Source organism: Carassius carassius, chromosome 33 (genome assembly GCF_963082965.1).
Source record: "Carassius carassius chromosome 33, fCarCar2.1, whole genome shotgun sequence".
NCBI classification, from domain to species: Eukaryota; Metazoa; Chordata; class Actinopteri; order Cypriniformes; family Cyprinidae; genus Carassius; species Carassius carassius.
In genome coordinates this window covers 6,664,421-6,692,063 of record NC_081787.1, presented here as the reverse complement: position 1 = coordinate 6,692,063, position 27,643 = coordinate 6,664,421, and the positions used below count along the sequence as shown (strand labels likewise).

Here is a 27,643-nt window from a genome sequence, read left to right as displayed (position 1 = left end):
TGATTAAATATATTTTCCACAATAAATGGCTATCTACTGTCTTCTAAAATTAATCATTTTAAAAACTCACAGAATTACAGTCATTTGAATTAAGAGATGGTTCACCCAAAAATGACAGTTCTGTCATCACGTTCCAAACCTGTAAGGCTTTCTTTCTTTGGCTGAACAAAAAAGAAGGCATTTTGAAGAATGTTTCAATTGTTTTTGGACTTTTATGACATGGAAGAAAAAAAACAGAAACATTTTTCAAAATATATCCTTTCATGTTCCACAGATGAAAGAAACAAGTTTTGTAATAAAGGCAGAATTTTCATTTTCATCTTCATTATATGAGGAATTACTACATTTTACATAACTCAAGAGACCTTTTTAAAGTGAAAACAATTTGCATATGTGACATGCATTTGACACAAGATTTTAATTTTGGTATTAAAATATACCTATAAACAGCTAAGATGCTTCCTCTGCATCCAGTGACTCGAAGAAAAGTCACAGCATTATGTTTAGTACAATCAACACATTAGGTCTGCTCATATGCGTAAAGCTATGTGGAATCAGCATTGCCTCATTAAAACCAGACCAGATCCTTCCATCAGATGTAGCAAAGTGCTCTGATGGGCTTGACCTCTGGCCCTCTCCCCATGTGGTTGGCTGGGCCAGGGCAGAGCCAACTCATACCCTGTCCGGGTCCCAGTCTGGATACCCAGCCAGCTGAAAGCAAGAGGTGGCAGTGGTGGCCCAGGCGGCCCATGACCCTTACTGAGCTCCAGGTGGCAGCGAGACAAGCGGGGGGCCTTTGATGTCGACCTCCGGTCATTCTGCTCGAATGGATCTTACCATTGATCTGGCCTGCCAATGGTAGGGAGGGGTGCCAGGTGCCCCCAGTGTGGTAGAGGATGAAGCACAAGCTGGAGTAGTGCTGGAGGTGTGCTGACCCCATGGTTCAGCGAGGCCAGCTTTCAGCAGCCAAACTGGAATGCCTGCCTCATGGCAGACAGACACAGAAGAGCTGGTGGATGAAGAGGGATAAAACAATTAATCTCTGCTGCAACTAGTGCTGCTGCTCTGTAATTTTACATTATACCTATTTTACACAGGTGCTTAAGATGTCAATGAACTTTAAGAAATCAAAGGGTAAAAAAATTGCAATATTGTAATATAAAGGATTAGTTCACTCCAAAATGAAAACTCGAAAATTACTCATTGTTCCAAATGTATATTTTTCAAAACATTGTTAAAACAATATCTTCTTTTGTGTTCTGCATAAGAAAGAAAGTCATATACTGTAGGTTTGGAGCTATATGCAACTGAGGAAACAGTGACTTTGGTTTTTTTTTTTTTGGAAAGATTATATTTTGAAGAATGTTGGTAACTAAACTGACGGTAGCCATTGACTTCCATAGTACTTTTTTTTCATACTATGGAAGGCAATGGCAATTTCCAATAATATAAAAGTCAATACCAACATTCTTCAAAATATCTTTTTTTGTGCTCAAAAGATGAAAGACACTTAACAACTTAAAGGTTACCTAATTATTTGAGTATTTTACATCTAAATACAAAAGACACATCTGATCTGCATGGAGACACCAAAGAAAAAACATACAGAGACAAAACAGTCAAACAAACAGTAAAGTAAACAACAAAAGTGCCTGCAAATATTTTACCCCATGCTACATCTATGTTTAACCACACATCAGTTCATAAGCACATATTCTTAACAAGGTGTAAAATCCTACCATACCCGCTGGCACTGCTATAACACTGGCAAAAAGCAGTTTTAAAATTTGCGAGAGATATCACAAGACATCTCACCTGTGTTTTTGAGCCCCTTTTTGTCCCTTCATACTAATCTATATGCCCTCTAGTCATCAGTCCATAAACACAGCACCAGAAGATCTGCATTAAAGACTGACGGAGAGAGTAAAGGAAAACAACATCCAAAGAGTCAGAGGTAGCCTGTATGCTATTATTTATAAGGTATTAAAAAAGAGAGCACTTCAAAGCATACAGGAGTCATGCTATCGTACATGAAAGTAACATAGTATGGCTTAATGTCTCCTAAGGCGTCTTATGGTGAAGCGGCTTTGATTTGAAATGCATTGTGTGGCAAATGGATTTGCACTAGTGGAGAGTGAGGATAATTTAAAACCTGACCTCACAAGCTCTTCAAAGCATTCGTGAGTGAGGATGATGGGGTTTCACTACATAAACAAGACCTGACCACACTTGGAGGTTCCAGTGTTGTTGTTTTTAGAATTTTTTTTTTTTTTTGCCTGAGGATAGTTATCCCTTTAGGAAACAGTGGTATGGACCAAGGAGAAGCTGAATTGTTGTTTATGAGGATAATGTAAGCCTGAGGAGATCATTAAGAATTTTACAGTAGCTGTTAACAGGCAGATATATTGCATCCACAGCCAAAATCATTAACCACCCAAAATCAAGCCTTAGTCTTAGCAGAATAGAAAGGCTCCGTATGCTGTTCTGACAGAGAATGTCTTAATCACTGAGGATAATCAGGCTTATTTAGCCACTGAGAATTACAGGCAGAAATTTGAAATGATGAGGAAATGAGGCCGATGAAAAGCTATGTCAAGGAGGTGGCGCAGTTGATTAGCCTACTAGGGCTTTTCAGCACAGACAACGCCCTGGAGTATAGGGTCATTCTTCCAATAGGACTCAACTGCTGGCTGACAATACTAAATGTTTCCACCTTGCCTCTTGTAAACAAGATGCTTACAGATGGATTGGGGGTGGGAGTTCTGTCTCATGTTTGCTTCCCCTGGCAAATGACACACGGTTAAAAAATGTTGGGTCCCTGAACAGTCTTCACAGTTATATAAATAAAACGTGTGGCATTGGGACAGAAATGGTCATATTTAATCCCACTTTGAACCCCAATTAGAGAATTAATGAAAAACTTCCCAGCCCCATGCCTCCTGTAACATAAATGTTATGTACACTAGTCACGTACATAAAACACAGCAAATGACCTTTTTAATATTTGTTCATGACAAATTATAGGACTAAGGATGGCCTCACACAACCACAAAGCACGTCACCTCAAACAACACAAGAAGATAACAAAAACAGTACCATTTGCTGATAGAATGAGAAATGTGACTCGCTCAAATGCATGGGGTTCATCGGGTCAGAATGGCTTTGTCAAAAACAAAGACAAATTAAATTCTCAGACAACAAGTAGTAACAGATTCAGGCATCACACTAACCACAAAGACCAATAGCGACATTAAAGCAACTTAAATGACTGTCTCTGTCATAAATAGAAACATCAGTTACAGCAAATTACACCAAAACAATGAAGAGGTTGTTTAGATTTTTTTCCTTTTCGTCCCGTATATTGTGATTCCATTATTTTTATTTTCCTTGTACGGTAATCTTAACTCTGTGGGATGTTATAATATTCTATAGCCTACAGATATTGTTCTTGATATCCCTGCTTTTGTTTACTTACGTTGTCGGAACACACAATTTTATTTTATTTTTTCACACCACAGGACATACCAGCAAATCATTATTTCTCTGGGAGCATTAACTTCAAAAATGTTTTCAATACACATTTCACTTTATGTAAAATTCTAAATAAGACAGCTCTGTGGGTGCCCCATGACCCTGAAATCCACTGCAGCTCTATTATTTGTCTAGCGAGCTGCGGGCGTCCCAAGTTTCTTAGGAGATAAGGAGTCCTAGCTCTATCAAAAAATACAAAGCTTAATGTGTCAGAGAAGGATAAGGAAAAAAGCTAAATGAGGAGATTTGCACAAATCAAACTGACTAAGACAGAGAAATGAAGTAGAAAAACAGGATAAAAGAAGACGGTACACTTGCAAGTAACCCCAATAACACCATGTTTAGTTGTAGGGTAAAATATACCATCCTGTGTATCCAAAGCAATAAAATAATTTCTTTGTGCACTTCACTCAAGCTAATGCTTTTTAAAACATATTGTCAAACCTGACCAAAAAACAATGTGCTGATTTAATGAAATGCTTGGACATGGGCTATTAAAAGGGGTGTTAGCTTTTTGGGGCAGATGAAAACTGGGGTATTTCGAGGGCTTTGGGAACAGGGAGGGCGATAGGAAGAGGGGGAAATGAAAGGAAAATGCCAGTAGTGCCCACTCAGCTATTTTCCCAGTCAAGATCAAAGACAGCGCTGGACTGGCCGCACCGCGGGAAACTTGAAATGTGCCCTGCCTTTGTTTGCTGTTGCTAGGAGACATCAAGACAGCCAAAAGTGTTTTCAGAAAGCTACAGGATCAAAAAAAACATTTCAAATATATATTTTAAGACTGCCATGATTTAGACTGACTATTGCAATGTATTAAGGCATTCAATAAGCACAATAAATACTGATTTATCTACATAACATACATTAATAATATTTAAAAGAAGTCATTCTCTTTATTTGCCCCACTTCCTGAACTACACTATACAGTAATACCTACAGAGCTACACTATAGTTTTATGTGGGTGTTGTGTGCGAGAGAGAGCAAGAGCGAAAGGAAGAGATTAATCTTCAGAGCATGTATATTTCCTCCACTTAAGCAACAATTCCATTAATGGGTGTCTTGAGTGTGTGTTACTGGGAGCTCATTAGCCATTATTAGTCTAACACTCAAATAAATGTCAGAATGTGCTGAGCAAGAGCTGCTAGTAATAGGCCCTGGGTATTATCAAGAATGTTCATTTAGAAATGTGTGTCATATCTGATAAAGAAAAATGTGAACTGCAGTGTGATGATCATAAACCCCTTTTATATTTACTGCACATAGAGTAATTAAAGCAAAGAAGTGCAGGTTCAGTCTAACGCCATCTTGAGTGTAGCGCTAAGTGCTAAATGCCCATTTAAATAACTAGATTGGCTAGTACAATACAATATATGAGCATGCTGAGCTCACACTCCAATAAGCAGGAAGGAATTCTATTCTGTCACTGGACCGCATCCATGCCCCTGAGTGAGGCTGTGTACTTGGGACACTGCTCACCAATCCCCTTGCACAACATCACGCCCCACCCAAACTGAACTTGAACTTACTTTACTCACTACAAAACAACAGTATTAAAACTGATTGCTTGCTTTATGCTGTCAGGTAACACAATAATAACACACATAAACTTATCAATAACAACTCCCATACATACGTGCTAAGGGTATATTTAGGGATCCATGCAGCCTGTGCCAAATTTAAAAAAAAAATTCCCTTAAAACTGAAAGTAAAAGGGGAAATAATTAATTGGTGAAATGTGAAATATGAACCAAAAAGTCCAAAATGTAGATTACTACTCAAGAAAAATAAAGTGCTTCGAAGTGCTAAAGACTTTTGCTTGTACCTTTTTTTATGTTTTATTGATCATGTGAAATAAGTGTTTCATAACCATGGATTAAACAACATAATTATAGTTTTCCTAATACAGTGTTCCTGTAGCTCAAGTGGTAGAGCATTGCGTTATCAGGTGCAAGGTTGGGGGTTCAAATCCCAGGGAACACGTTAAGAGAAAATTGATAGCCTGATTGCAATGTAAGTGCTTTGAATAAAAGCGTCTAATAAATGCATAAATTTAATTTAATACCACATTTATATTTACCTTGAAAAAATTTAACAAATTATTTACCAATGAAACAATGAATAATGCTGGGTTAAAGTGTACTAAATTATTTTGATTTAATATGCTAGACTATGTAAAGCGTCACCATGAAGGAGACTCTAATAAATCTGGAGGGCTCACAGTTGGTAGCGCTAATTATTAATATTAATTTTTAAATCGTAAAATTATTCATTAAGAATAAAGAAAAAAATTAAAGAAAATATATTAAAAAAAAATCTTTATGTCCGCCATCAGACAATCAGATTTCAGATATAGCAGTGAAATAAAATTCAGCTATAGCCTAATATTAAAGTAGGCTAAATATAAATAAATCAATACTTTTATTGTTTTAGGCAATGTATTATGAAGGACTAAATGGATTATAAAATGTTACAAATGGACCCCGTCAACCGATAATTTGTGTTTGCAGATTTATATGTTATTGTTCACATGAGCGCAGTTGATGTATTAAGGTTGTAGAATCGACGTTTTACTTAATGGAAGAAACAACAGTGTGAGCGCCATGAGAGTCCAGCCGAGAGTGACCTTCATGTCTGGAACGATTAAGATTAGAATCGTGCAGCGTCTGCCTCTTGTTTGCAATAGCTTGAGCCAACTGGCACAGGCCGAGTGTTCTCTCCCAGCTCTCCGTCTGCCGCAGCGACAATGACAACCAGTTACCGCATGGCGTGCAAAGATGACAAAAATACTTTCACGCCAAGGGATTTTATTCTGTCCAGGCAAACATCACGCGATTACCGAGAGCCTTCCACTCTCGTTTAAAATAATTGTTTCTAAAGTTTAACAATGTAAGGTTTTGATCTGGGATAATTTTTGTTGATCTTTGATTTTACAACGTAAATAAAAGTATAATATTAATGTAATGAACTCATGAGTATGCTTTATATGTAGGCCTACTGATTTCAGATCATATAAGCTTTCAAAGTCCAGAACAATTGTATGTGAACTGCAGAAGTTGTTTAATATGCTGCAACTGTTGTCCGACGTGTGTGCTGTTGTTGAATTCTCAGTGGAGAACATCTTACTGAAAAGCAAAAACTATGTTCTGTTTGTTTACTACCTACATTTTTTTCTTTCTCAACATCATTTCATGGCTGTCTCTTTCTACGCAACGTTTAGTCTCAACAGGATATAAACCTGTTCTGCTTCACGCTTTAGTCTGGATCCTCCCCAGTGTGACATCATCTATTGTACTTGAAGGGTTTCTAGTGCCACCTCTCAACAGCAACATCACTCTCCTGAAACACGCCAAGAGACGTTCAGAAAGCACCGCTACTCTGGTAACAATATAATGAACCATTCAGAAGGACAAAATCAGAGCAAAATATATGTTTTTGTTTCTATTAATCGAAATATTCTATTCAATGGTTTGTTTACTTGTAAATGGTTTTGAGACAGTCTAAAGCTGATGATAGGCTACAAGGGGCAACTTTTTGAATTAATTTGCTAACTATTTATAACTGTAACGTAGATTGAGATGTGGAATATCGGTAGTTCACGTAAAAAAATAATGTCTCACAAAAAAAAAAAAAAGGTAACAAAGAGGTAATTAAAATCAAACTATTATTAAGGCCACAAAGGAGAAAAACCCAAGAAATATTGACTGTTATAGGACCTTCTTCACTTTCCATTGCAAAATTATTTTTGAACCTAAAGTTAATGTCATTATTGTATTATTTTGTATATGTTTAATATGTATATAGTTGTAAATCTTTTAATTCCATAAGCTACCCATGTATAGGCTATGACATATACCAAAGAAAACACCTTTTTTAGAGAAAACGAAACTTTTGAAGGTTCCCTCATATAGCTTTTAAGGTACATTAATTATTATATTATATTATATTATATTATATTATATTATATTATATTATATTATATTATATTATTTATATTATATTATATTATATTATATTATATTATATTATATTCTTTTATAAACAATAAACACTTGACGATTAACAACTAAACAATAAGCCATCATTTCTAAACAGTAAAAATTTTTTTTAAAAATCCTTTCCATCACGTATGCTAGGCTACTTATGCGACAGGCCGTAAAAACGGAATAAATTGAAAAACGTGTGTGTAATTTAAAGACGCTGCTTGATTAGTAATATCGGATTTCTTTAGCACATTTTTTTCATCATGTGACCGTTGTCTGAACCCTGAACCCCGCGGTGACAATAAAATGTTTTGGATCCTCGGAATTCCATAAAAGCTCAAACGTTTATAACGTTGCGAGGCAAAAGGTGCTGGAGAGAGAAAGATTTAGTAATGGTAATTAAGAGATGGCATTCTTGACTGAAAGGTCACTGAGGCCAGAGTTAGGCTACTTCATCTTAGGGCACAGTGGTGGGTTAATCATTGGAACCTGTATGACCTGTGGGCAACATTAACGCAGAAAAATAAACGCTGTGTATTTACGTGAATGTTTGATTGAACGACGTCACGTTGGCGATAACCATCCACATAACCATGTATGTATGTAAAAAAAAAAAAAATATATATATATATATATATATATATATATATATATATATATATATATATATATATATATATATATATATATATATATATATATATGTATGTATGTATGTATTAGCTAATGTGTTCGGTCCAATCAGTTCTGATGTGTGAGATTGTTTTCTTCTTAATATAAAATTTGTAGACTTAAGAGTGCGGCTGACGTCACAGCCGGGGAGTCACCCGCCGTGTGTAGCAGACGCGTCTCTAAAGTAAGGAATTCTCTAAAAAAAAAAAAAACAAAAAAAAAAAGGTTCTGGCTGACAATGTGGGTGGACAGGGCGTGAAACTACTATCATCATCAGTTCTGATTGAAAGAAAGAAGACATATATACAACAAAAGGGAGGCTCATTCCAATTCAGCTGCGTTGTTAGGACAACGAGAAGCATCCCTCAGATGATTAGTTCCACTTCAAAAGAATTTACTTTCCGGCGGTGGAACCGTCCCCCTTTTGTGTCTGTACACAGAGTTTTCACTCGCAAAAAGAGGATGACTAGTATGTTTAGTCAGTCTGTTTATTTTTGTCTTCTGTTCACAGTACAATTGTATTAAATAAATAGAGGAGTCACCACAATGGTCGAGAAGTTCATAAACATGTATGGAAGATTTAGCATTCTTTAGTAATCAAAAGCACAAAGCAATGGTCACATTCAAGTTGGGATGGGGAGGTAATAATAATAGCTAGAGCAACGAGTTTTCCATGTTTGGTCTTCAAGAATTTATATACAGGACCTGTGCAAACAGGACAATCCAATAATTAATCAATACTTATAAAAGATGAGGACTTTTTCGACAGGCCTATATGAAAATGCATGAAAGATATAAAACACCGCAAAACAATCAATAGAGCTTCAGTCAGGTTTGCTTTCATCTCAAAGCTATGTCAATAGCAACTGAAGTTTGTGTCTGCAAACTACAGAAACAAGCCATTTGACTCTGAAATAGACTGCAGAGCGAGGCAAAAGTTGATATCACGATAGAATTACAGGTCACAGTCCTCACTGAATCCTCTTTAAAGCTATCACACCTTGCATCCCTGTCATGATATCATTTGACACTGTTCATTTGACCAGTGACCCACATCGAAGTGCACTTCCCTCAGTAAATATATCCACTTAACTTAGTTTAGCCGTCTCTCTCTCAGCTTGGAGTACAGAATGTTGAAAGGACAGTATAGAGGCATTTAACTGGGGTTCCAATGGGTCTACATCTCTACAAGTTTGCCTATCAACATATCATTCAGCTCTGAATGTCTCTGTGTGTATATAGGTAACTTATGAGTTTAATTTACACTTTGAACTCATAACTTAATACCACATTTCCTATCCAAATCCTTTTACACAATATTTTAGCCATAATTTTTTGTAAAACATATTCAGCGAGTTTTAGCCTATGGGGTTCTGTACACTTTTAATAAAGAGTATGCAGAGCTTGCAGCATGCAGTATATTCTCTCCAAATAAACAACAAAAAACTAGACTGGAATATACTGCTTAATAAACAATATTAATGTTTCATTTTACAGCATTCACATATTTAATATGTTCCACTCTCAGCAGGTCAAATGGCAATTAACTCCCTCCAAATTAATATTTTTATAGAATACAGTTGGAATATTTGGTAATATTTGTGAGGTATAATTAAATCACTTGACCTCGTTTATATTATGACTCCACATCAAAAAATGTATATGATGATATCATCATATCATCATTATCATTTACAATGAATTCTGCTTAGTTTCAAAGATTTTGTTTTCACGTTTATGGATGGATTTATTTTGGTGTTATATACAAATGTGTTTCTAGGGAAGGAGGTCTTTTTTATCGTTAGCTGCTTTATGATCACTGGCGGCGCCAGGGAGGGTCCTGGGGGGTCTCAAGACCCTGCCAAAAAACGCCTTGACCCCCCATTTGACTCCCCACCCTCTTCCTGATTAATATATATATATATATATATATATATATATATATATATATATATATATATATATATATATATATATATATATATATATATATATATATATCCGGGATAAATATTAAAAAATGTTTCTCTTCAAACTACACAGAACAATAATAAATAATAATAATTTCGACATTTATTCGCACACTGAACGAGAACCGTTTCTGTCGGACGCGTCCGATTCGAGAACAGAGGAGCTGATGATACTGCGCATGTGTGATTCAGCGTGAAGCAGACCGACACACAGAGCGTCTGAACCGAACTGGTTCTTTTGATGATTGATTCTGAACTGATTCTGTGCTAATGTTATAAGCGCGGGTAAACAGGCTTGAATGATGGGCAGTCGTCGCCAATGACATTACATCGAGTGCAAAAGTTTTTTTTTCAACTGGTTTTATTTGATCGAAGTGTCCGAAAGAACCGGTTCCCTTGAGCACCTGCTCCTTTGCCCCTTAAGTGGCCTTTTGTCAAAGCAAAATTTCCTCAAATTTTTTTTGTAATAACATTTAATAACCTTTTTATGAATGCCTGCCCACGCCCAATCATAATATTAGTACAATTTATTAATAATAATTTAGCCGTAAAAAAAATGACCAACATGATGACCTTTCACCTGACGACGACCTCATCCGACTGGGATGATTTCTCACGCCGCACGCACATTTTTTAATTGCTAGAGGATCTTTTCAACACCACGGCAGCTGGTAAGTGGTGTTTCAGTCTCAACGAAGTGATTTTGATGTTTATTTACTTATTATTATTTTACAAGAACTATGTGATGTGAGAACATGCAGATATGTTGTTTATATTGCTGTGTGTAGCCTGTAGTGTAGAAGTAACACTAGCGTGCTGTTTGAGGGAGAAAGGTTTCACAGGCAACAAGGGGTCTGGTCTTTTTCATGTTATTTGACTAAACTATTATTATATTACAGTACTTATTTATTTTTTAACACAGAGTGCCTTAAAAATAATTATCACAACACTGGTAAGGCTTATTCAGATTTTCTCATTCTCTGAATTATCATTATAAAAATAAAAACAATTCAGAAATGAATTAAAATATAATTATATTTTAAATGTGACGCAAATATTTTTTTTTCTACAATAGCAACAGTGTTTACAACAGCAAGACCACTTTAGCCTGTAAACTCAATAATATCTCTCTGGAAATAAATTTAAAAATATCAATGTCAATAAATGCATAATATACCTGACATCAAAGTGCAGTGTGAAGGATATGAATAACAAATGTAGCCTGTCATTTGTTTACATTGTAAAGGTGTTCAATTTTAGACAACAACAACTACAACAGTAAAAATAATATTAATCACTATATTCCAGTGTATCAGTTTTTTTATGTTTTGTATCAATATTTAAGGTGGACCTATTGATTAGGTGCAAGAGTAGTAGTGATGGTTAAAATAATAGATTAATGCTGAAATAGTAAATAGAGCCTTGTTCCTACTTCCTAGATGGACAGAGAGTGGAAAGTAATAGATCAGATGAGGAGATGGAGATAGAGGAAGAAAAAGAGGGAAATGTAGAAGCACAAGTGACAGAAAGAGAGCAGGAAATAGCAAGCCAGGAGACAGAGGCTGGTGAGAAAGAGGAAAATGTAGAGGCACAAGTGTTTTCTATAGTTTTTACTATAACCGCTGTTCTTAATTATTCTGTAGAACAGAGAAGAAAAAGATATCAGGTTGGGACAATTTTAGACATTTCAGTTTCTAATCCCAGAGCTATTATTATTTTAAACTTAAAATTGTCTTCTCTATTGTTTCTTTTTTAAAACTGCATCAAAGCATTTGCTGCTGTATCCATACATAATCATCCATATCTATACGTGAATCAGCAAGGAATGCATCACAATATATTGCTGTATTGATATTTTGAACAGCACCATTTAAAGCCTTGTTCCATGTGCCCCTTTTATACTTTGAGCACCTGCCCCTCCAAAGGTCTCTGCACGGCCCTGTTCAGGGGGAGTGTCAACCTCCTTAAAAAAGTTAACCGCTTAAGTCATTTGTGGATTAATGCTTATTGGAGACGCGAACCATTTAAAGCGCCAACCCTTTAAAGTTTGAGCATATTGTTAGCAAACTGCAATTGATTAATTAATTAAAAACAAAGTAGTTGATATGCTGTGTTGTTTTTGTTGTTTAGTAGCAGTAATATGCAGTTATTAGCCGTGTCCACTGTATTTTTTGTTGGTTTTCATGAGCCCCCCCTTGAAATGACCAGGATTGGGGGGATGATTGTCCCCCCAATCAAAATTGTCTGGAGCCGCCACTGGTTATGATGAGTCCAATTATACAACCAGGGGCGTTGGATAAATATATAAATATAATTACATTTCAAGGAGTGTAAAGAAAAAAAAATCAAAGCACATTAGAGACATATATCTTTCCTTACTCATTACAGAAGGAAGGTCTGACATATGAAAGAAAACATTCTTGACTTTAGCTCAGCTTCTTTCATCTATCTAATTAAAGGCTGAAATTTAATCCAAATAGTATTGCATGTTTTGATAACTCATCATATGCTCTTGCCTTCTAATCAATACAGAAAAATATGTTCATTGCACATTAATTCTCAGCTTGAATATCAGCACCTTGCTACTTTGGTTATCGATTCCAATCATCTTCTCAAGTTATTGGGTTCCTCACATGGCTTAGAGGACAAGTTGACATGTTTGAAATACCATAAGGACAACATAAAGCTCCCAACAAGATCTTCCTTACCAGCATGTGGAAGATTCAGAGAGGATGCTTTTTAGGATGTAAAATGATAAATGGCATTTTTAGCACAAACCAAATTTTAATGTGTGTTAAAGATAGAAAGAAAGATCATTGCTCTCTCTTGTTTTGGTATCAGCACTTAGAGGGCAACTAGGCCTATCTGTGATAAAATATGAGATAAGCAAAATGAGATGCTAATGTTTTCAGTTGGGAAATATACAGCCAGGGCTAAAAGAAGAGCAGTTCATGTGGAACTAATAATAGTGTCTAGTACTGTATGTGTAGCAGCCATCCTTAAAAAAATAAAAGATGTGCATTTCACATTGTAGATCTAATAAATGGGTCACTGGGATTTCAGAGAGGGGCGAAAAAATGAACAAAACTGGAAATAAAAATAAAGAGAAAATGTGCAGTGCTGAGTAAAGATCTAAGGAACCCAGTAGTTATTAAGGAAATTATTTGGGGAAAATAACTGCTCTGAAGATTAATTAACAGAGTTAGTTTCAATTGACTGAAAGGGAATATGGCCCCCACACAAGCAGGCCTAATTATATCCAGCTCTTATTTGTCTTATTAGGCTTATTAGGAAAACAAAAATGCAAGTGACTTGTTCAGAAGGTAGAGTAAAATTAGAAACAAACCTATTATAGAGTTTATCAATATACTTAGTTTCCAGAATCACTGGGTATTTTAATTAGAAAGATAATTAAAATAATGATATCCAATTGGACCATGCATATGCAAATGTTATAGATATGTAAAATGTATTTTAAATTTACATAACGACTACAGGGGCTATAGTTTAATTGGCTTAAAATATCTCTTAACCTTTAACTCACTGGAGTTGCTAAGGTGGTGAGTATGGAGTCCTAACTATCAGTAATTGTACGATAAAAGCCATGCAGCGAAAATCATGCAGCACTTAAATACTGTAGTCACATGGGTAAAGGTTCACCAAAGCCCACCTTTATTCACTCTAGGCCCCTCCCTCCAGAAACTGCTTCACCAATCTCAATGTGAGACTGCAGTGACCTGATATCTTACAAGCCAAAGGGGATTTGTGCTGCGTTCACATTATAGCATACATTTTCATGAGACGTTACTTTTTTTTTTATTATTCTTTTAGCAGACTGAAAATATGTAGAACCCTTTTAGATATAAAATGAAATTACATAACGTACATGTATGCAACAGTAGAACAATTAATTGTTACATTTACAATAGCTGTAATGCACGTTTATGCTAATGATGAAGATATGGAGGATAAGCCAGTGATGGATGGTGTAAATTACCTCAGGACTAAAGCATTCTAAGAAATACATTCAATCCTTTCATCTGCACAAATTTGTTGTTCCCCAAAGCAATAAAAAAAATCTAAACTGGGAATTATTTAGCCTTATCCAGTGAATGATAGTAACTCTACGTCTTTCTTAGTCTTTTTAAAAATAGTCCATGATTCAAGACCCAGTGTGAAATGACCTTCATACATAAAGCTGTCAGTGTAATTTGTGCATGTTGAAAAGGGAAAACCTTCATCTGACCAGTACTTAAAAACAAAGCGATGAGACCCAATTAATGAGGTTTTAAAATGACATACACATTTAAGTGTTTTGGTAAGCTAGATGTATGTTACACAGTCTGTAACCCCTTGCGGACTGATCAGTCAAACATTTTGGTCTACAATATCTATCTATGTTTAAAACATTTTGGTTTACAATATCTATATCTATCCTTAGTGGTGCTATTGTACCACATGGGGAAGGCATATTTTATGTAGCAGTTTTCGTTTTTCTCACTCTACCATCTAGTTCTGCACCCTAGAGTGGCGGGTCAGCACCAAACCAAATCCGATTTGTCCCAACCATTAATGTCACGGCCTTTAAGCTACATATCATCACAGAGAGTATGCTTGCTCAATCTGTAATTGAAATAGCTTGGGGAGAAACGCTGAGCTCTGGTTGTTCCCCTGAGCCTGCTTTATCCACTCCACCATCCATCACTGTCCACTATGGCCTCAAGGTGCTGGTGGAATGCTGTGAGGTTAACAGTGAGATCAACTTAAAGACGTGCACATGCTCGTTTCCTTTTACCTGGCCCACAGGCCCATGTATGCGCACATGTGACATACACATCAGCTAAAAATACATACAGTAAAGGAAGCTGTGTCAGATATACCTCAGTTAAGCTCTTGTGCTGTTTTGAAAGCGATGATAGTTGCAGGATCAGAGGATGGCTGAACTTCAGTTGGGGAAGTGATCAGAAGTCCCCATCTTTTCTTTACATGTTGAGTTCACAGGATTGATTACAAAGACCCCTTGTGATGCATCCTTCTACAGATGAAATTAAACACCGACTATTACACACTACTTTGAAACACCCTGGACCCTGATGAATGTGATTGCAGATTCAAAAGCACACTATAAAATGCTCTTCATTAAAAATACAAATGCAATTCTTTGAGACAGTCCACTAATGAAAAGTGATGGTGCTGAGGGAACTAAAAACACAACATTCATTCTAGGCCTGTTGGTCTCTTAAATCCAAAGGATGCTGCTGCTCAACCAGGTCTGATCAAAGCATTCAAGATGGATTCTGTACTGCAGGTGAAAGTAGTAAAAAATAAATCTAATTTGGACTTTAAAAATATATGAGAAATTAAAAATCTCCTTGTTAAGGCTATGACACTGCAAGAGTGGATAAACAAGCTCCAGTGTGTCTTTTTAAGCATGTTCAGCTGGCCTCTCACATAAATGAAGTCTGCCAAAAAATGCCCTTGCCAAGATGTGGAGGACATTGTACGTGCTCTCCAAGTTGATCTTTACCCGCAAAAGGATCTGGAAGTGAGATCAGAGGAATTGGATGATGGCCATGGTCAACCTTCTAAAGCATCGCACTGGTGCTCAGAGTCAGGGGCATCCTCAAAGTCACCCCCTTTCAAAGGGTGCAAATCCACAACACTTGTTAAAGTGGATTTAGTAACTAATAGAAAAAAAGTGGTTCTCTTTTCACCCACTGGAACACATGGGTCGCTGCATGTCAACTGACACATGAGCTATTATTGCATACTGCCATGAGATATTTCCCAACGCAAGCCACACTTGTAAGCTGATTGGCTGATCGAAGACCTTTACTGTCTTTCCTGCTGCCCTAAGATGCCATCATCAAAGAAACGTCTTATGTAAGACATGGATAATGGACAGAAAGAGGGTGCAAAAAATACTTTTTAAAGAAATGTCCACTGGATTAAATTGCAATTCTAAAAATGCATCAAAAGACAGAAATGAATCATATATTAGGCTGGGCAAAGTTTCCTCCAACTCCCAAAACACAAACCAAACTTCATTTTGGTGGACTTGCTAAGGTTTGACAAGAGAACGGAATGTCCGGCAAGTGACTAGACAGCTATTTAATAAGCTGTAGTAATAGCTGAGTTACACAGGGGGCTGGTACCACCACCACTGATGTGAGAATACTGCACTGCGGATGAAGATGGAAAGAAAACCAACCAATCAACAGATTGCACCACTAGTGTGATTTTTTTGTTTGTGCTCAAATTTGATTTATTTTTTTTATGCAGAAATGTACAATATTTCAAGAATTACAATAATAATACAAGAATTATCCTACAATTAAAGGGATGGTTCACTCAAAAATGAAAATGTCTCAGTGTTTTTTGTCCATGACATCAAAGTCAGTTCATGTTCAGTGTTTTGAAACCGATGGCTTTAAATGAACAAACAAAAAAATCTTCTTTTTTGTTCCACATGTGAATACTGTCTTGAGTTGAGTTGAGTTGTGTTTATTTGATACAAAAAGTAGCAATTAACTGTTACAACCTTTTTGTCAAGGATAACACAACAAAGTTACAGTAACTTATTTGTGGTCCTTGCTTCAAAAAATATATTTATAAAAAGATATCCCGATCAAAAATCATCTCACTCCCATAAAATAACAAACAGATCAACAATTCCTTATTTTAAGACATCCTATCTAAGAACAGTCTCTTCAACCTTATACTATTACCCCTTTAGAATTTGTTAATACCTTATTATCTAAAGGCAGCATATTCCATTCTTTTGCGCCTGAATCTTTTAATGACCTTTGACCATACAGTGTTCTGTATCTACATAAATTAATATCCATAATGATCTGTTTGGTAAAATGACCATGTCTTCTAAAATAAAAATTAAATATACCGGAGCCCTATCATTAATGATGTTATGATTTTATTAAAAGCTCATTTTCCGACAGCCAATCCTTCACCTTAACTAACTCTTCACCTAACTTTTCTTTAATTTTATTAATCTACTTCTCAAAAGCCAATAAAGCAGCAGCATCAGCATATAAGAACATATTCCACTCACAAGCAGCCTGGATATCATTGATATAGAATAAAAACAAAAGAGGACCTAATATACTACCCTGTGGGACTCTTGTTATAAACAGTTTTACTCACAGAAAGAATCCCTCCAACTTGGAATGACATGAAGACACAAGTAACTGATGACAGAATTTTACATTTTAGTTGAACTATCCCTTTAAAATATTTTCTGAACACATGGTAATTGTCAAGTTAGCACTTTAGCATATCTAAATGAAAACGGGAAAACAAATGAGACAAATTCACAGGAAACTTGACAACTGAAAACACGACTCTATCTCGGAGTTCCCCCTCTTGTACCACTCTCACGTTTCATGTTTTTGATAGTCTCATTACAGCCTCACCTCTAAAATCTATTTGCCTGTGTCTGTAGCATAATACACTGGGTAAGCAGGAAGAGCATGTGTGTGCATTTGTGCGCACGCGCTAAAACCCTCAAAGCCTAACACTACCCGTTTGGAAAGAGACAAATGAAAGCAAGACTAAGAAGAAAACATGGTTTGGCCGAAAAAGGAGGCAGAGTATGAATGGACGATCGTGACTCTGTAAACGATCTGAAGGGTGGAAGATCAAATAAGGTGAGTTTTGTGATTTGAGGTTCATAAAACACTGTGGCACCCACCTGCCACAGGACCACACTGCTGCACAGATTAAGGGGCCGGTTTAAGGGAGTCATGGGAGAAAAGCGTAGCCAGGAGCACAGGCAGAGCAGCAGATGAGAGAGTGTAAAAGTGGGTTGCTATATAGAGGAGGGGGTGGAGATTAAAAGAAGCCCAAGTCAAAGAGCACCAACACCACTGGCTTGACCTGGGGATGACTGGAAAAGGCAGGAATCCAATTAAAATCACACCCCATCAGCCTGCACAGCCACCACCCCCTCACCAGGCTTACGCAACTTCACACTGCTGCTGCTAGATGTGTCATATTGAGCAGGTGGAACGCAGCAGACACTGAGATCATATAGTTCTGGTCACACTTTGAGGATGCTATGGTGAAATAGTCTGTGATACACTGTACAAGTAAAGTATACAGAGTAAGTGTGTAAATGCATAAAAAAGTTGAATATATTATAAGTTGTCACAATTTATAAACAAAAATGCAAACTAACCTTCGCTATACATCATTGTTGCTAGGCAGAACACTCGGTGACAAGAATTAAAGAGGGACAGTGAGATATCACCTCATTCACAGTAAAATAACCATATTAAAAAAAACATCTAAGGTGTGTGGTCATCCAGATATTCATGAAGAAATGTCATTTTTCTATTATATACTGGCAAAGTGAAATCATAATATTTTCAGCAAAGAAAAACAACAGGCATTAAAAGGAGTTTAGAAAAGAGATCTAAATTTTACCTGATTAAAATACACACCACCACTGCACTTGCAAAACAGAGTAAATACAGAATAGTCTAAACAAAGACAGTTATTCAGGAATATTTTTATATATAAATCCTCCTAAAGGTTGCTTTCAGAGACATACAGTATACACATATTTCACAAAAAACATACAAATATGAATGTGCCTGTCTTGATGCAACAATACAGTAAAACTAAATTAAGATTTAAAATGCAAAAGACTTTCACTTTAAATTTAGAAAGTAGATCATGTTTATGCTTATAGGATTACATGAATGTAAAAATGAAGCATAATGGCTTTACAACAGTCCACTACAAATATTGTTATACAAGCAATCACATTACCAACATAAGATTTCAATCTAAAAAATACACATTAAAACTCCACAAAAACAATACCTTAAGCACTGTACAATCAAAGTATTAGGAGGTCAGTGTCTGATAATACTATGAGGTTACCAAGCATCTGTACGATATTATCCAATGAGTTGACATTCAATTTTGTCATTTGATTTCAATCATAGGCTAGTTTGAGGATCATAGATATAAAAATGGCCAAATTATATAGACTGTCATGTAATTTTCTATTACCAGCAACACTAGACACAAATAAAATAATTCTGACAGAAATAATAAATCTTTTTTTTATTTTTTATTAAATTTTTTTTTTTATTTTTTTATTTTTTTTTTAATAGATCTACCTGAAAACGAAAGAAGAAGAAAAAATCATTAAAGTATTTCAGTTTTTTTCTTGTTGTTACATATATATATATATATATATATATATATATATATATATATATATATATATATATATATATATATATATATATATATATATATATATATATATTAAAATCATACACACTACACATTATTTGTACTGGAAACAAGTGTGATTCCAAACACAAGGTGAGCATGGAAAATATTTGTTGTTTGAGTGAGCGTCTTGAGTGGTAAAAATTCACAGTAGAGATACCTAAACCACAGGATCAGTTTGGATTAATTATAACAACTGTATTTTTATGTTTTTAGCATTTGGCCTAACACACCACATTAATGCAAGTATCTCTATGTATTAAATGTCCATTCTAATTAATAAACAATTATATATGAAACAAACTCTTCAACTTCGAAGGAACAGAAACACAGGCTTTCTATTGCAAATTTCTGAATATTTCTTCGATACGAATAGATACGAACATGTTTGCCTAGCATCAGATTGTCACAAATATCTTCCTGTGCTCTGTTTTCAATTTCCTGCATGCTCAGTGATCCAGCAGCGTTTAAAATAGAAATTAGGAATTTCTTGCGAATTTCACTTTTACAGCAACTTGTTATAAACTTGTTGCATCAGTCTAGCGCTGATGTTATAAGGTTTCTGTGAGGAGAGGGATTTATTTTTGCCATTTGACCTTTCTTAGGTTATTCACTATAGCTAAACAGATAAACTGAAATATATGTTAGAAGCTCCACATTGTCAAAGAGCCTTGATAGCCACTTCAATTAAACCTACTGTCTCTTTTTCTTAAGCCTTAAATAGTCCAAAAATTACAGAGGCTCACTGTATTTTCTGGTCACCGATTTTTCGCCACGTTTGTCTCTATAAGTAGGTTGTGACGATTGCTGCCTGAGGCACCATCCTTGACAGTGGGAACTGGGCTCTTAAACTATGAATGAAATGCATTATTGTAATAGCCGACCAGGAAAAAAAATAAGTCTTTTAAAATGCTATGTATCGTGGTCATTAGTGTTAGCTGCTTCACAGCACAGAGGTGTTAGAAAGGCAAGTTACTCGCATTACAAATTGAGTAACACTACTGCCCAACCATTTCACAACACCACACACACACACACAGAAGAACACACTAAAAGAAATCTTGGCAAAACTGGACTATAAAACTCTCTGCATCTCTGATTATATAGCAAGACAGTTACAACATTAGATTCAGCTATACCAAAGCCATTTTCAGTCATTACAGTCACTGAGGTCAGTGTTCAGATTTTTCAAAATATCAAGTCAATTGCAAAAATGCGAGAAAGTAACAAACTAATGAGACGGAAGACAAATCAGAAAATATGCCAAATTATTTAATTATGCAACTGTTGTAGGCCTACTGAAAGGGCTATGAACCTCAGACTGACAATTTAGGACTCATTGTGTGGCACTTTCTGCATTAACCTAACATTTAATTAATCACCACCAAAGTTATTTGCTTCTTTTCAGTTTTATAGGCTGCCATTTGGTACTTTGGTACAGAGGTGAGATTACAGCAGATTTGTACTTGACTTAACAGGATTCTTGTACGATAATAAAACGCTCCATCACACTGAAAATGAGTGAGAAGTCTACTAAAACCAAATGAAAACCCACACATTCATTTATTAAGCAACTTAAGTGAGTGCAGATTGGCGTTTCGCTGCTCAGTGCGATCATAAGAATAAAGGCCTGTATGTTCTTTTGTACCGTTATTTATGCTGTGCCATAATACGCTGCAGTTTATAGAGCAACAGACTTAAAAACAAACAAAATTCTCATAACAGAGTTGGCATTCAAGAATACAGACACGACGGGTTAAACTGAAAAGAAAATGACGATAAATTTGGAAGCTGTTTGGGTTGAGACAACTTTGGCTGTAAAATCGCCTTCAATGAAAACAATTTCATGATTACATTTTTTTTTTATTATTATTATTTGTTTTAGACACTGCACACAAGTCTGAAAGACACTAAAAGTATGTAGGCTATATATAGTTTATTCTTTTGAAATTTCATTCCAAAAAAAAAAAAAAAACACCAAACACCCATATTTGGAATCGGTTGAATAAACGGCCACATATAAAAATCCAAAATTGTTATAGGCTGAACTCAACGCACGTTTCCTTTGAGAAGCATAGAGTTCAAATCAGACGCTTGATCAAAGTGAATAGAGATACTTTAATGAAACTTCGAATGTATAATTAACTGTACAGTGTAGGCTATACAGTAGAATCTTAATTGCACACTTTAATTCTCATGAAGGTGGCTGATGTCTGTAATAATCGCCACAGAAGTATTAAGGTATAAAATGCACTCACTGATGATGTAGCGTGAAAATCTTAAAATAATTTTTCTCAGGCGTTGTCCAATAATGGCTTCACCTTCACACACATCCAGACAAACGATATTTTTATTTCGAATAACCTTTGAACTACATTTAAGCTGTGACAGAAAATGCATGTAATATCCATGTTGTAATTAAAAAAAAAGTATTATCACTTTTCAAGACATATAGGCAAACGGAGGCTCTGCCTCTACAGAACATCAAAATAATACGCCATTTACTTCCAGTGCAGAAAAAACATACTTTATTATTTCGACCTTTATATTCTACTCCATCTGTGCATCTTGTTTGTATATATTTTATATATCTATATATGAATTATAGGCTAATTTGGCAACTTGTCTTTAACTTTTTTGCTAGATATTTTGGCAAGGTATTTGGTAAGCTATTCACAGTTTAGGAATAGTCACCGACGTCTCATCAATACAAGATAATGAGGTACAACAGATAAAGCTCACAATAACAAATTGCACTTAGAAAGCCTGCAGGACAATATTAGGCTACATGAACAGGAGTCCTTCAGCTGTCATCCGTAAATGCTTTAACACGCAGAAGTCCGAGTTACAGACATTATAAATCACTGTTACAGTGTTTGGGTGAAAATGTGTCCACTGCGCTATGACATGTGTACCAGCCATTTACCAGACTTTTTTGAAAAGGTGAGTTGGACGCAAAAGGTCTATGACTAGGTGTGAACGAATGACTTGGTTGGCTGCACGAGTATTGTACAGTCTCTGGTCTGTAGCTGCCCCGTTGTAGCAACAGAGGGTCCGAAAGGGACTGTGGCCTGTGCGCCATATAGTCCAATCTGTTTTCAAAGGTGTGATGGAAACGTGAGCTCATAGTCGACTCATTTCGTGTCTCTGGAGACAGGGATTGGGTCGTCATCGTTCGCGTCACGGTGGTAGAGGCGGGCGAGTCTTGCTGTTCCGCTACCTCAGGAGACCTGGCCTCTACAAGGTGCTCGTCGTCTTCGTCGATTTTTGCAATGTAGGCCTTGCAGTGGAGTTTCATGTGTTTGCGCAATGAGCTGGGATGCGTGTAACATTTTTCACATCCTCTGACCTTGCACGTGTAGGGTTTATCGCTGGAGTGAACGTGAGAATGCTTCTTCCGGTCACTGCTGTTTGCAAATCTCCGATTGCAGCCCTCAAACTCACATTTAAACGGTTTCTCACCTAAACGGGCAGAGGAGGGGAAACGCGAGTTACGGGTGGGATGTACAGTCAACCATGGCTCATCAGTTCTGAGTGCATGGTGTCATCAGATGTGTCTTGCAAGATGTTGTAAGAGTTAAAATTTTTCAATTTCATTTGAAACTTTTCAGTGAAAAATAACATTTATGCGCACACATTTTGTTACTTAGTCAGCCTAGTTTCATATGCGTCCTGAGTCAAAGATGAATTCCTAGTTTGACTCACATCTAGTCAGAAGAAAAAAAGTTAACTTTGGATTTCATAATTACAGTAATATATGTAAATAATTTCTTATGGTTTATAATAAAAAAAAAATAAAAAAAACTTGCATGGGCCATTTATATAGATCATAAATATCTAAGGATTCATATGACGTCAGTTTCAAGTGGACTCAAAGCTTGCAGTGCGTAGCATGTGCGGGTGCTCTACTATAGCAGACAATTCAGCTGTGTCTTGCGTAAACGCTACGTCACAGCTCTCCGGTGCCCCGGAATTTATTTATTTAATTATTTTCACTGCATGAATGAGAGGCACCCAAACAACTATGAACTGATTTTCACCAGCACGAACGATTTTAAAAACGGGAGAAAAAAATGTATAATAAAATCATCCCGCTAATACGAACAACAAACAATAGCCTACATTTGATATGAATAAAAGCTTTAATCGCAGTTCAAATTAAAGTCTCACACAGGCTGAAGGAAATTATGTTATATTGTGTGCAAAATTCTACATTCATTTGTATGATGCAAATTTTTTTTAATGAATTCATCTTGATGGACCCCAGTGTCAAAATCAGTGTTTGTGTACAGCAAAACAAAACAAAAAAAGAAATATAATGAAAATATTAGGCTACAGTAGAATATTTTATAACGTTACTTTTGGCACAAATAATCAAACAGTACGATTTATCGAATTATTCTGTCCTGGCAATTCTATCATGAACTAATTTTGTGTTGGAACAAAATTAAGCAAAACACTCCGAAAAAGGTTCAGGGAATATATTTCATAAGTTTGAATACTGTCATTATTACTATAATAATAATAATAATTATTATTATTATTATTATTATTATTATTTATTGTATTAATTATTATTAACTAACCTGTATGCGTTCTCTTGTGTATCTTGAGGTTCTCGGATCTGGCAAAAACTTTTTCACATCCATGAAAAGGGCAGGGAAAGGGCTTTTCTCCAGTGTGCACTCTGACGTGGTTGACGAGCTTGTATTTGGCTTTGAAAGGCTTTCTGTCTCTTGAACAGTTCTCCCAGTGACAAACGTAGTCGGAGTGCTCCGGTCCTCCGACATGCTCAACCGTCACATGGGTGACGAGTTCATACATGGTCCCAAAACTCCTGGCGCAGGGCGGCTTGCCAGTGCCTTCTTGGCCGTCACTCCACTTGCACACCAGCTCGTGCTTTGGGTTCTGCCTAGAGCACCTGAGGAAGGCGTCACCCCCTCCTCGTTGCATGGCCATATTCAGAGGCTTATAGAACTCCAAAAACTGAGTGACTAGCTGCTGGCTGTTGGCCCTGGGGCCATTGACCGACTGCCCATAGGGGTGCGTTTGTGAGAGAAGATCTCCTGGAAGACCCAACATCATTTGGCTGCTAAGGTCTCGGGTTGTGTCTGAAGAGCCATGGGCCTGCTCTTGATAGGTGGTGAAGAATGCATGGCTCCTGCCATCCCTATAGCTGTGGAGGTCACGGTACCTTCCAATATTGCCATGTTGGTTAGGTCTCGGAGCCAGCTGATCAGTTACTGGTGGCATGCCTGCTGCTGACAGATTTGTCCCAATGATAATGCCCCTAGGACTGGGTTCTAAGCGATGACTGGTGTATCCAGTGTCTGGAAAATGTGTAACCGAGTGGTCAAAATATGTACTAGCCCTCGTCTCGTGGTAGTCTAGCACATTTTGCGAGGGGCAGAGTTTTAAGGAACTGCCAGTGGGGTGCCCCATGTGCTCCTCTGCCAAAGGTGGCAGCACCACGCTGGGTTCAGTATTGCTCTCCCCAGGGTTGACGCAAGAAAGAGGGCAGCCACTAAACCGCGACAGGCTTGTCATGTTTTGTTGCAAGTTTGGTTGAGGGCTTGGCAAATCAACCAACCTTTAACGTTTACGATTTACCTACAAAACTCTTCCCCCATGTCGCCCGCTGTATCATCTGCATGTGCAGTCTCAGACGCAGGAATCGGACCCACTTTCGTTAAGATTGGTGTGAGTCCCATGCCGTTCACTTTGCCCTCTTGATTTGTGGCAATAACCGTGGTAGTAAAATGCTCAGAACCAGGCCTTACTGCAATATAAAAGCACAGCAGGCAGACCAGCTTTTAAAAACGGTGCTTTGGGATTGGTCGGAATGCGCGATGATTGACAGGCCCTGGATTTGTTTTAAAAGGGACACGCAGGCGTTCACCACACGACTCCGTTCTCAAATATCTCAGTGAAAATGCTTTGATATGTGCCGCTCGCGCGCTGCCAGATATTGGCTGTTCTGTGACTTTAGAGTGCTGAATGCGCTATTGTTGGCTAAAATATCGAAGTGTTTAAGTGCCATGTATATGAATTATTATAAAGTATGTTCTATGAATGCTGTTCAACAGTGTGATTTCAACATCGAATAGAAATAACCGGAGTTAAGCAACAAAATCAAGATTCTCTTTCAAGCCACAAGTCAGCCGCATTCAGGCAACTCTGAATGTCTGTTTTAATATTTATTATTGTGGTTTAACTTTGATTAGACTGAATACATTTTGGTGATGCTCGGTCCAGTATAATGGTGTTGGAAAATACATTTTTAATTTGGTGTTTAACCACCACAATATAGGATAATACAGCCTATAATATAACCAATGACACACATGTAATTTTCGTTGCAAGATAAGTTATATATTACACTTATTTTGCTAAAGTTTAACGTGATAGAACCTTTTGCTTCACTGATTTCTTCACTGTTTTTGATATTTCTCATACAAACAGTTAGAAAATATTATTTGTTATTATTTATATAAATTACAGAATATTTGCTATTAAACACTTCTAAAAAGAAATTCAAGGGGCATTGCTTGATTATAACGCACTTAAAAAATATCCCATTTTGTAAAGTAACCTTCCGCATGTGTTGGTCGTGGTTAGTTTTTTTGGTAAAGGTGATATTAATTTGATTTGGTATGCTTAGGCGTGCATTTTAGCAAATGTTTTTCTTGAGTTGCAAATCTGAGATAAAATAATTTATATTCAATTTCCAAAATGAATATGTAAATTAAATACATTCATAAAAAAATATCCAATTATTAAATACGAAATACATATGCAAAAATAAGCCAGAATAAAAATTACTGAGCTACCTTAATATCGCATAATTGCTAAATATAACGATACGTAAGGGATAAGAGACTTTTGACTTTCGAGGTTACAAGAATGATAGCAAGTTTTACACATTTAACTTTTACAACCATATGTTGACCTGGTGTCAATTGAGGAAATGTATTTACTTGTTTAGAATTATTTTGCACCTGTCAATATTAAACGGACAAAAATGAAAACAGGTTTGTGATGAAATCTCATCACTGTCACTGTAAAAAGTGTGACACAGCATAATAATGTGGACAGTGCAATTGAATACCATTTTTTAAAAGGGCCAATTCCAACGTTTAAATAACCACACAAAATGTTGACATATTAAGAACAGAATATAATTATGCTTTATAAAGTAAAAAACAACTTGCACAACTTTTATACTAGGAATATTGATCACTAGCCATTTGAATCAAAAAAATTGTTCATGTATTTCTTCTGAAGACTGTCTCCCCCACATGAGTGGGCGCAAACTTGGGTTATTTAATAAAATAATTCTTCCCACACATAAAGTTCTTGGACAGAGTAAAAATTACAAGACAATATTTACTGAGGTTAACTGTATTCACAATAGTCAGAATTAAGTCATAATTAACAGTCAAAAAGCATCATTCTCGCTACATTAACAGTCAAATCGAACATACTATAAGAAAAAATAAACCAGATGTGGCCAAGAATAAATACTTTTATATATAATAAGCAGTTTTCAGATAAATCTCCCTGACCATGACATCCAACACCATAACAGAGAATACAGAACAATCAGGGGCAGATAGTCTCTTCTTCCACACCACACAGCAACTCTTCCTGATTAATTTCTTTCTTCTTCATTTCTTCATTACTGGAAAACATGAAATGCATTTCTAAACATATTCTGTTAATATACAACTTACAGTATTAAAGATTGCCAATAAATGCAGGGAAGTCGTGGCCTAATGGTTAGAGAGTCGGACTCCCAATCGAAAGGTTGTGAGTTCGAGTCCTGGGCCGGCAGGAATTGTGGTTGGGGGGAGTGCATGTACAGTTCTCTCTCCACCTTCAATACCACGACTTAGGTGCCCTTGAGCAAGGCATCGAACCCCCAACTGCTCCCCGGGCGCCGCAGCATAAATGGCTGCCCACTGCTCCGGGTGTGTGTTCACAGTGTGTGTGTGTGTTCACTGCTCTGTGTGTGTGCACTTCGGATGGGTTAAATGCAGAGCACAAATTCTGAGTATGGGTCACCATACTTGGCTGAATGTCACTTCACTTTCAAATGGGTTGGTACAATAATATTTAAACAGAGAGAGAGAGAGCATATACAACACTGAATATTGTTTTTTGTGTTCTATCAATTCAAGTAATATTCACTAAAAAGACCTAATGGCATAGTTCACAAAGGTCAC

The 27,643-nt window shown here is 36.5% G+C and overlaps 1 protein-coding gene and 1 long non-coding RNA gene across 3 annotated transcripts in view; both read right to left on the bottom strand.

Moving 5' to 3' along the window:
• Positions 1–232: 232 nt before the first annotated feature.
• LOC132113612 (zinc finger protein ZIC 1-like) lies at positions 233–25,284 on the bottom strand. Of its 2 annotated transcripts, none has more exons than XM_059521467.1 (2): positions 24,005–25,284; positions 233–1,009 (listed from the first exon to the last, which is right to left on the bottom strand). In XM_059521467.1, exons 1-2 carry the CDS (start codon positions 24,963–24,965, stop codon positions 960–962), a joined length of 1,011 nt encoding a protein of 336 aa, XP_059377450.1. In that variant the 5' UTR covers positions 24,966–25,284; the 3' UTR covers positions 233–959. The 2 variants fall into 2 exon arrangements, with proteins under 2 accessions (XP_059377450.1, XP_059377448.1); XM_059521465.1 differs by lacking the exon at positions 233–1,009 and adding an exon at positions 21,519–22,880 and having other exon boundaries at positions 24,005–25,267.
• Positions 25,285–26,925: 1,641 nt separating this feature from the next.
• The window catches only part of LOC132114211 (uncharacterized), a 42,229-nt gene continuing 41,511 nt past the window's right edge, over positions 26,926–27,643 (bottom strand). The window contains exon 2 of the long non-coding RNA XR_009425259.1: positions 26,926–27,099. This is a non-coding gene — a long non-coding RNA (uncharacterized LOC132114211). The remainder of the gene's footprint in view (positions 27,100–27,643) is intronic.